Source organism: Gopherus flavomarginatus, chromosome 23 (genome assembly GCF_025201925.1).
Source record: "Gopherus flavomarginatus isolate rGopFla2 chromosome 23, rGopFla2.mat.asm, whole genome shotgun sequence".
Classification (NCBI taxonomy): domain Eukaryota; kingdom Metazoa; phylum Chordata; order Testudines; family Testudinidae; genus Gopherus; species Gopherus flavomarginatus.
Genome location: NC_066639.1, coordinates 10941479 through 10952315, shown reverse-complemented (window position 1 = coordinate 10952315; position 10837 = coordinate 10941479). Strand labels below are relative to the sequence as shown.

At 51.6% G+C, this 10837-nt stretch overlaps 1 protein-coding gene across 1 annotated transcript; it reads left to right on the top strand.

The window, feature by feature from the left end:
* Positions 1-254: 254 nt before the first annotated feature.
* Positions 255-10309, top strand: LOC127039458 (zinc finger protein 560-like). Its single transcript, XM_050933225.1, has 6 exons — positions 255-298; positions 4177-4260; positions 4954-5080; positions 6901-6983; positions 9257-9383; positions 10228-10309. Exons 2-6 carry the CDS (start codon positions 4189-4191, stop codon positions 10254-10256), a joined length of 438 nt encoding a protein of 145 aa, XP_050789182.1. The 5' UTR covers positions 255-298; positions 4177-4188; the 3' UTR covers positions 10257-10309.
* Positions 10310-10837: the final 528 nt, after the last annotated feature.

Here is a 10837-nt window from a genome sequence, read left to right as displayed (position 1 = left end):
GCAGGGGGGGGGGGGGGGGGGGGGGGGGGGGCTTGCTGGGAAGAAGGGGGCAGGGAACTCAGAGACCCAACACTGGGCAGCTCCTGGGGGGGGGGCTCTGGCTCAGCTCTGGGGGGGGGCAGCTCCTGGGGGCGGGGCTCTGGCACAGCCCGGGGGCGGGCAGCTCCTGGGGGCGGGCTCTGGCACATTGTGACAAGGAGCCCGGGCTGAGCAGCTGTCCGGGTTCTCCACTGTGGCTGGGAGCTGCAGCTGTTCTCAGCTGCAGCCAGGATCTGCCCCCGGCCCCGCTGGGATCCAGGTGGGGACAGAGACTGGGGCCCGGGGGTTCCCCTTGGTGTGGCGGGCGGGGGCGGGAGGGGAGAAGCCGGAGCTGCAGGCGGGGGAAGGGCGGTGGGACATTGTGACCCGGAGCCCCCGGGGAATGAGAGGGGCCGGGGAGGAAAGTGACTCTGCCCCAGGGAGCCTGGGAGAAGCCTTGAAGGCGCCTCGGCCCCAGTGGAGCTGCAGGAGGATCCGCCCGCCCCGCTGGGAGGGGCCGGGGCGGCCGCGGGGCCCGGGGGGGGGGGGCCCGGGCCTGGGGGGCGGGCCGGAGCGGCCCGGCGGGGGGGGCGAGGCGGGGGGGGGGGGGTGTATTAAATCCCTCCCCATAGCAATGTGCTACTCCCGGGCACTGCGCATGCCCAGTAACAGCCGCTGAAGCCGCTGCCCTTCCCCCTGCCCGGACCAGCCGTAACGTTCCGCCGGGCGCTGGGGGCGGGGCTGGAGCGGGGGGGGAGCGGGGCGGGCGCAGAGCAGGAAATTGATGGGGGGGGGGTCAGGCAGCTGGAGGCAGGGTTCGTGGGGGGCTAAAGGGCACAATCCGGGCTGGGGGGAGGAGCAGGAGTTGAGCTCAGGGGGAGGCGCTGGCAGAGCCCCCCCCCCTTTGGTGTGAGGGCGGAGGTGTCGAGGGGGAGGAGAAGCCGGAGTTGCAGGGGGGGGAGGTCACTGGGGTGTGGGGGGGGTAGATCTGTCTCTGTGCAGCCAGGACATTCCCGGGTGGGAGGGAGGTGAGTTAACTGGATCCTGTCCCTGTTTTTGCCACTTCCTCCCACACACACATTCTCTCAAGATTTCCCCTTTTCTCTCTCATTATCACACGTGGCTATAAAATCCAGGGAGATTCTCCTCCCCCCCCCAATGATCAGCTCTCTAATTGCCTCTGATTTTCCCTTTTCTCTCCATACTTCTCAAATGTCAATTTAAAATCTCTCCGATGGGGGGTGGATTTTCCCACCCATTTTATCTGCAGCGATTTGTCCTTGTTTGGGTGGGAAATTGTTGCCCTGGGTCATTCCCCAGAACATGGCTCCCACTGGAGTGGGATGGGATGAGGTTCCCGTTCTCTGCCAGGGCAGGGAAGGGAAGGGAGGAGCACATCCCCCCATGGAGACTGCCCAGACCCCATTTCCCAATTCCCCTGCGGCCCCCTTCCATTGTCCAGGGAGCCTTCCAGCTCCCCCCCCTTAAATCAGCTCCTCAAAGGGCTCTGAGCTGCTCACGTGAATGGTTGCCCCGTGGCCGGGGGGGGACCATCACATTCTGTTTATGTATTGGACAGTCATATAAAATCCAGTCCAACAGTCCCCCTTTTCCACTAGTTATTTAATAGCAACATCAAATCCCCTCCGATCTTGGTGGTTTTCTCTCATGTTATCAAATGTCGTTTGTGACAGGGTTCTCTCTGCGTGTCTCAAAGATTGATATAAAATACCCCAAACATTTGCCCCACTTCTCTCTAGTTGTTTTATTTCTAATTGAATATGATGGGTTGTTTCCCAATGTGCTAAGATGCAGCCGCCTCTGGGGTGGATCCATGGTGGCCATTATTTGCTAGTGACAGCCCGTGGATCTTTCTTGCCCTCCAGGCCTTCCATTCTCCTGTTAAAGAAGCACTCCCAGGCTCCCTCTGCCTGTGTGACTGGCCAGCAGGAGGTGGTGTTAACTTTCTAGCCACTTCTCACACTCTGTGAGGTAACACTTGCAGGGGCAGGGAAGGTGTCTGTGTGGGGAGATTGCAGCTGAAGGGGCATTGTGGTAGGGGGAGGCCTCTGGGTGGCTGGGCAGGGGGTACCCTAGTCAGGTTGGTGGGTTGTGGAGGTTTGGGGTTTTCGGGGGTGGTGGTTCTGATGTGCCCATCCCTGAGGCTATGGGTCCTGGAGGTGGGTATCGCTGGGGGCCTGGTGGCTGCAGAACAGTGGGGGTGGGTGTCTCTTGGGGAGGCGGGACAGAGGGTTAGAGGGAGCCTGGTTCTGTGCCAGGGGCTCTGTCTGTGCTTCCCCGCTGGTTCCTGGTTTTGTTGCCATGCCCAGTGCACAGAGCTGGGGGAGGGGATCCCTGGCACTAGGTGAGGGCATGCCAGGGAAGCAGAGTGATGGGTCGCACTGTAAAGCATCAGGGGGTCACACTGGGCAGAGGAGGGGGTCCCAGGCAAATGTCAGGGTAGATCGTTCTGGAGGGTGGGGAAGTTCCTAGGCAGGCAGTGAGGGACTGAGTTCCCAGTGGGGGGGGGTCCCTTGAGGGGGTCCCTGGCTGCTGGGGGCTCTTGGTGGGGGGAACCCTTTGGGATTCCCAACCTGGCAATCATGGTGTGGTGGGGGTTCTCTGGCCGGTGGGGCTTTGAGGGGTATCTGGGGTCCCTGGCCAGGGACTCTGGGGGCTGCGTCCCAGGGAATATCTGATGGGATCCTGGCTGGGGGGTGTCTGGGGCCCCTGGCTGGGGGGTCTGGGCTCTGGGTACTAGGGGGTGTCTGGGGGCTGCTGCTAACCATGATCCTTCTCTCTGGTCAACTTGTACCAGAGTCCTGGCTCCTAGTCACCAGGTCACCAAGTCCATTCCCCAGTCACGTGCCCTGTCACTGTGATAACTTTCTGTCCACTTAGCAAACACTGTTAGTGTGAAATCACAGAATTTACTTTTCTCCTCTTTTGAAAACTGCAGGAACTTTCGGTTCCGTTTGGAAAATTTTTGCCCCCAGTCCTTGTCCTAGATCTGCGGGGGTGAGGGAGGTGGGAAGGGAGTCAGCACTGCCACACGATGGTCTTTTCCACAGCGTTCTGAACTCATTCTTTCTGAAATCCGGTGTCATTGAGACCGTTGTTAATCCAGAGTCACTGTATGGAAAGACAAGGAGTGATTCCAGATGGACAGTGGGTCAAATGAGATCAGCCATTCTCCCTGTGAGGAGGGGCTCCCATTAGCTGCTCTCCCCAGAGAGCTAAAGGAGGGAAGCTGCTCATACACTCCGTCCCTCTCTGCTCAGGATATTGGGGTTCAGCTTCCTGGGTCAGATGCTGCAGCCTCCATTGTGATCTGGGAGACCAGGCTTGGCAGCTGCTGCTCCCCCAGTGGGGCTCTGTGCTGGGAAGTGACCTTAATTAAAGCTTCTTCTCTGCCCGGCCCAGGGGATGACTTTCTGCAGCTGGTCCTAGCCCCCTAGGGCAGTCCTGGGCCCTGTTACTACTAAATTCTGAGCCAGAGTCTCCAGGTAACTGAAAGACCTCAGGGAATGTCCTAGGGTCTGGCAAGAAAGTGACTCTGCACAAAAACACCACCTCATTTCTCCTCCCATTAGCGGTTGCCAGGAGGAAATCCAGCCATGGGAGAGCAAAGCCCCCAGGAATGGGACTGTCCCAGCCAGAGGGGCAGGGAGAGAGGACAGGGGAAGGAGAGACTGAAAGGGGCAGTGGGAGAAATGAATGTGGGGGAGAGATTTCCAGCTCTCTAGTCCACCCAGACACATGTATTGCTGCATCCTGGGGCAGAACCACTTTCCAGTGAACAAAACAAGGATCAGACAGAGCAAAAGCCAGTTCCTGACTCCATATTCCCCCTGCTGGGGTGTGGCTGCCGTGGGGTCAGTGTCTGAGGGAATCCCCCACAGTGACTCCTTTGGTTCTGCTCTTTTCTAGCCTTGTGTTCAGAGAAGGGGTGAGGGGAGAGAGAAGGGAGGTTAAAAATGTGTCTGTGGACTTAGCCTGGCAGGAGGGGCCAGGTCTAAATTGTAATAAACAGATTGAGCATTTCCCAGCATGACAGAATCTAGGGTGTCTGTCTGCAGGGAAAGGGCCTGGGGGAATTGTGATGTGAAATTAACTAAAACCGGTTCTGAAACGCCCACAACTGCCCTTCTCCCCCAGACAGGCTGCAGAATGTTTTGCTCCAGCTCATCCCAGCCTGGCGTGGGACAGGGAAGAGAAATGGCTGCAGTGGAGTCAGTCCAGGTAGAGATTATCGGGGGGTTGCTGGTGGGTTCCTGCTGGAGGAAAGGGAGAGCAAATACACCAGAGGTGGGAAGGTTTGCAGAGTCTGGTTTGGAGGTTGGAGCGGGGCAGGAAATTCACAGCGTGGGGAAAGGAGGAGGCCAGGGTGTGGCAGACCTGCTGGGAGTTATTTACTAAGTGGCCTAGATTCTAGGAACAGACCCAGGAGGTTTGGAGGTGGAAATGCCCTAATTTGTGAAGAGAGAAAATAACCCACCTACATGGAGCTAGTCAAACTGACCAGACTCCTAGTGCTGGAGCCTGACCTCATTAACCATCAGCTGCTGTGAGATATAAAGGGGACACCCATGAGTCAGGCTTATTGGAGCTGCCTCTCCCTTCATATCCCGCTCCTCACAATGAGGAGGGTGTTGGGCATCCTACCAGCGAGCTCTCCCTGGACCCTGCTAGGGGCTCCATCTCCTGTATCAGTCAGTGGCTAGTAGGGGGGTGATGGATATGCTGGGAGAGATAAGGGGCTCTCTCTTCATCCCCTCACCCTGGCATTTGCTGGATACTCTGAGCCAGGTCGAGGTGGGACTCTCCTGACTATGATCCACCCAGAGCTTCCATTTGATTCACTCTTCTCTGCCACAAATAGTGGGGCTGTGAGTGGGGCAGCAAGTCCTTAGTGTTGGACTCTTACTCTTTCAGGGGCTGGTGACCTTCAAGGAGATGGCTATGTATTTCACCAGGGAAGAGTGGGCTCTGCTGGACCCCACTCAGAGAGCCCTCTACTGGGATGTCATGCAGGAGAACTATGAGACTGTGACCTCGCTGGGTAAGGGTTCCTGTCCCTTCTGTTCTTGGAAGGGGAAATGAAGAGTGAAGGTTCACGCCACCCCCACAATGCCATCTGTACCCTGTCCTGTTTCAGCATCACCCCAATAGGCCAGTGACACACATAATACCAGAGACCCTCCTCTGCTGCAGAACACTTTGGGAACAGAGCACAGGAGCCGTATTGCACAGTGTCAAATATCTCCTGTTTGCTCAAGTGAAACTGGGGGTTAGGTCTGGCATAACTGTCCCATACCCCTAATCATTTTTGTTGCCCTTTTCTGAACCTTTTCCAATTCCAATATTTCTATTTTTGAGATGGGGTGACATGTGCATGCAGTATTCAAGATGTGGGTGTATCATGGATTTATTTGCTGTTTTTACAAATATGATCTATGAGATATTCTGTCATATCTATCACTTTCTTAATTATTTCCTACATTGTTCACTTTTTTTCACTGCTGCTGCACATTGAGTGGATGTTTTCAGAGAACTATCCACAGTGACTCCAAGATCATCTCTTGAGTGGAAACAACTAATTTAGACCCCATCATTTTGTATGTATAGTTGGGATTGTGTTTTCCAATGGGCTGCACTATGTGCTATCCTGTCATCTAGTACTGCTGAGATCCTGGATTCAGTAATATCCCTGCCCTTCCTGTTCCCTTTCTCCACCGAACCCCGCCAGCCCATGCTTCCTGTTCCCAGCTTCCCCAGGATTCTCGCACTGTCTCTGAACCTCTCTGTCAGCAAGAAGCAGTGCCAGGGACACTTGCCCTCTGTCTGGAGTCTTCGATTTCTGGGACATGGATTTACTTTCTCTGTGTTGTAAGAGGCTCTGTCATAATGAGTGTCTGTGATGTTACCCAGAGTACAATCTGGACTGTTAAATAGCTGTACCTCAGTCCTCCAGCATGGGGTGCCTTTTCCACTGTTTTCCCGCGAGAACAGCCCCTCTTGGCCAATTAACACACAGTCTCCAGCATGTAACTCACTCCCAGCTACACAGTATTGAGTGCTGCTAGACAGCCACTCATGAATTACACCTCAGGAGAAAACCAGCAAATTCTCAAGTGCCCAACTTTCCCCCAGAAATGTGCATCTTGCACTGTCCAGCACGCTACTGAACGACCCAAGCTCATATGAAGTCTGTCATTTCATCAGCGGAAAATGACATGCACCAGCTTGTTATCCCAAACAGAGTTTCCAACACACTTCAATCCACACATACTGGTTAGATGAACAATAAACCAAGATTGTTAACTACCAAAAACTAAAACTAGGCCCAGTCCATGAAAGGGGCACTCCCAGGAGAGACTGTATAAAGGCTGGAACATGAAACACCTTTGTAAACCTGAGACAGCTGCCTTGGGGACAATGACAGGGAGAATCCCCCAAAGTGACTCCTTTGTTTCTGCTCTTCTCTGGCCTCCGATTGTTCCTTCCAACGTGGAGTACTTTGCACTTGTCTCTACTGAATTTGATCCTATTTACTTCAGATCATTTCTCCCGTTTGTCCAGATCATTTTGAATTTTAATCCAATCCTCCAAAGCACTTACAACCCCTCCCAGCTTGGTGTTGTCCGCAAACTTGATACGTGTAAGAGAGAGACTGTTACTGGGAGGGTTTCCCCATGTGTCAGAGGGTTACACCCTGGTGGGAGGGGGCTAGGCCTGTACTGGAATAAGGTCACTCTGTGCTTCACAGTGTGCTAGAACCTAGAATGTGCATTAGCAGGGGAAAAGCTGGGGGGAATCGGCTTGTGGAATGGACAAAAGCCTAGTCTGAATTCTCACACCTTGCCCTTTTCACCCCGGCAGGCCAGAGAATAACATCCATGTTTCGCTGCAGATCATCTCGTCCTCCCAGGGGCAAGGAAATGGCTGCAATGGAGCTGGCTCAGGTAAGAGATTATCAGGGTGGCGGGCTCTGCTTGGAGGTTGAGGAGCAGTAAATGCATAAGAGGGTGGGAATTGCTAGAGGTGGTGGGAAGCAGGAAATATCTCGGGTGGAGAAAGGGAGGGGACAGCATGTGACAAACCTGCTGAGACTTGTGTAGTGTAGGGCGTGATGGGTTGTCACCCCCAGGAGGCAGTTTGTGGAGCTTCTGGGAACTGCTGTGTCCTCTAACCCTCACGCTGGGCTGGCCCTTCTCACACTGCTTTGCTGGAGATTTCGCCAGCCTCTCCAGGGCCTGTTATCACCCAACACAACAGCAGGTGGCGCCATGCAGCCAACTAAGCTACCTGAGTGCGTTACCTAAGCCACTCAAGGACAGATAGAAGACAAGAGCCAATTTCCCACTCCCCAACCTTGCACACTTGCTGTAGTATAAATCCAGAATGATACCATCTTATAGTGCACAGGGATCTCTATAATACAAGCTCATTAATGTAGTTCCCCTTCCCCTCGATATGGGACAGATGTGCACAACAAGCTGAGATTTTCCCCAGACACTTCACTCAAAATACGCTGGTTAAGATAAAGCATCAAACAAGTTTATTAACTGCAGAAAGATAGATTAAGTGATTATAAGTGATAACAAACAGATCAAAGCAGATTATTTAGCAAATAACCAAAACTCAGACTAAGCCTAACATACTAGATGGATAGAATTTGAATTAGCAATTTCTCACCCTGACTGATGGTACAAGCAGTCCCCCAAGTTTCCATACACAAGCTAGAAATCTCTTGATCCTGGGAGCAGCACTTCCCCCACATCCGTTTTTGTTTCTCAGGTGTTTCCAGAAGTTCTCTTGTGTGGAGAATGAGGCCAAGAGATGATGTCACACCCCACCTTATGTAGCTTTTCCATATGGTGGGAACCTTTTGTTCCAAACTCAGTTCCTAGTCCAGTTTGTGGAAAAATACAGGTACTAAAATGGAGTTTAGTGTCATGTGGTCTGGTCACAGGCCCTGCTGAGTCATAGTAGCCATGACTCATAGGCTGGCTGAAACATTCACAGGAAGGCTAAGCTCTTCCACAGTCCATTGTCTTTGTTGAGCCATCAGCACTGTCTGGCTTCTTCATTGTTGTACCTGAAAGGCTCATTGTGGGTGTTACCCAGAGTAAGCACATTTGAAATACAGATACAGAGTCAATATCCATAACTTCAGATACGAACATGATATGTGCACACAAATAGGATAATCATATTCAGCAAATCAGAACTTTTCCAGTGACACCACACATGATGCATCTTCTACAAAATAGATCATAATTATGTCCTAATCATATTATAATCATACCACTATGATGAATATGGGGGTGTAGTGTCAGATAGGTCCTAATTTCAAGGCACAGGAGTTGGGAATGGAACTTCCCCTCTTTGTGGAACAGGAAATAACCCTCCAGCCAGGGCTGGGACAACTTCCCAGACTCTCAGCGATGGAGCCTGAATCTACTGACATTTCATTAATTACCACCAACCCCAATCTTTGTGGCAACTGTAAACTTTATCAGTGATGATTTTGTACTCTCTTCTAAGTCATGGATAAGAATGTTAAATAGCACAGGGCCAAGAACCAATCCCTGCAGGAACCTGCTAGAAAGAAATCCACTCGATCATGGTTCCCCATTTACTATCAGAGTTTTTAATCTATTTAATGTATGCCGTGTTTATTTTGTATCATTCTAGTTTTTTTAGTAAAAATATTGTGCTAATCAAGTCATGTCCCTTACGGAAGTTTAGGTATATTACATCAATACTATTAGCTGCAACCAAACTTTTGATCTCATCCAATAAGGATATCCCGTTAGTTTGATAGGCTCTATTTTCTCTAAACCTTTGTTAATGGGCACTACAATTCTGACCTTCTAACTTCTATTCTTTATGATTGACTTCCCCTTTCTTCCATATATTTTATTTGGAGAGTGCTTGGATTCCTACCAGGGAGCCACTATCAGGGTCCAGAGACAGCCCCATCTCCTATATTAAGCTCTGGCTAGTAGCTATGTGATAAATGTGAAGACCCTGCTTCTGTCTGTCAGATGGGAGACACAAAGGTTCTCTCTTTCTACCCTCTGATGCCTCCTGGCTGCTGTAAGCAAGGTGGGGTGGGACTCTGTTAACATGTGCCTCCCGGAGCTTCCATTTCCCTGGTGCTGCTGTTCCGTGAATAGTGGGGTTGTGAGTGGGTCAGCAGGTACTGAGTATTGGACTCCTGCTCTTTCAGGGGCCGGTGACCTTCGAGGAGGTGGCTGTGTATTTCTCCAGGGAAGAGGGGACTCTGCTGGACCCCACTCAGAGAGCCCTCTACAGAGATGTCATGCAGGGGAACTATGAGACGATGGTCTTGCTGGGTAAGGATTCCTGTCCCTTCTGTTCTTGGAAGGGGAAATGAAGAGTGAAGGTTCATGCCACCCCCACAATGCCATCTGTACCCTGTCCTGTTTCAGCATCACCCCAATAGGCCAGTAACATACATACTACCAGAGACCCTCCTCTGCTGCAGAACACTTTGGGAACAGAGCACAGGAGCAGCATCACACAATGTCAAATATCTCCTCTTTACTCAAGTAAAACTGGGGTTAGGTCCAGCATAATGAACAGAAGCTTCCTACCCCCAGCCTTCTCTCAAACCCTGAGCCTTCTCTACCCAAACCAGAATGTGCTTGGGGTGTAACAAGCAGGCGGCTGGAGTCAGAGCTGCCAGTCCAGGGTTACTTATCATACAGACACTCAGTGCGTCCTTGAACGCTGGCTGGGAGTATCCAGACAGGGGAGCTCCAGCAGCAGAACACTGAATCTCACCCAGGATTACAGATGACACAACTCCTCGCTGATCTGGATTGCACCCCAGCATGTGAAAATGGCCTAGGTTGGTAGTGACATTTCTTGAGACATGGAGAGTCTTGCTCCCATATCACCAGGTGTAATAAAAATAACAGGAAAGGCCAAATATGGAAAACTGATTGTTCAGCTTGCTTTTGACCTGCATCATATTTTGCAATATATTCCAAATAAGGAAATTAACGTGCAACGTATGTGTCATTGTTTGTGGTTTTAAGCTGTAAAAGGCTTGTGTGATTTTTAGCTCAGGAACAGTATTCCAATAGCTGTCGCCCCCTGCGTGCTTGTAACCAAGAAAAGAGCCTCAGGCTGAGCTGATTCAAATATTAATCCTGTGGTCGTTTTCCACAACAGCCTCAATAGGTCCCTGTGATGGAATGTAAGGCTACATCTAGACTACCCACCGTATCGGCGGGTTAAAATCGATTGCTCGGGGATCGATATATGGCGTCTCATCTAGACGCCATATATCGATCCCCGAGCGCGCTTATATCGATTCCGGAACAACACCAACCCCAACGGAGTTGCTGATTTGACAGGGGGAGCCGCGGACATCGATCCCGCGCGGTGAGGATGGGTGAGTAATCCGATCTTAGATATTCGACTTCAGTTACGTTATTCACGTAGCTGAATTTGCGTATCTAAGATCGATTTCCCCCCGTAGTGTAGACCAGCCCTTAATGTCTTCACACCTTCCCCCTGCAGGAGAATGGCTGTTTGACCAGCTGTTTGCCTTGCTGTCTCTGAGGAACTGGTCTGTGGGTGTTCCCCAGAACTGTAACTTTTTCAGTAATATCATACTGTAAAATCTCACAATTTTACATACAGTGTTACTACACATTTTAACAGGAGGATAATATTCAGTAGGTTATGCGTTTTCTAATGATACCTCACAAGCCATACTGGGTACAAAATTGATCATAATTTTCTAGAAGAGTGAACACAGGGGTACAGATTGACACAG

Excerpts from the sequence above, each read along its gene's own strand:
- LOC127039458 (XM_050933225.1), top strand. The coding sequence starts at position 4,189 with ATGTTTTGCTCCAGCTCATCCCAGCCTGGCGTGGGACAGGGAAGAGAA. Across the intron at positions 5,081-6,900 it reads TGAGACTGTGACCTCGCTGG|GCCAGAGAATAACATCCATG; the intron begins GTAAGGGTTCCT and ends TCACCCCGGCAG. Across the intron at positions 9,384-10,227 it reads TGAGACGATGGTCTTGCTGG|CCTCAATAGGTCCCTGTGAT; the intron begins GTAAGGATTCCT and ends TTTCCACAACAG.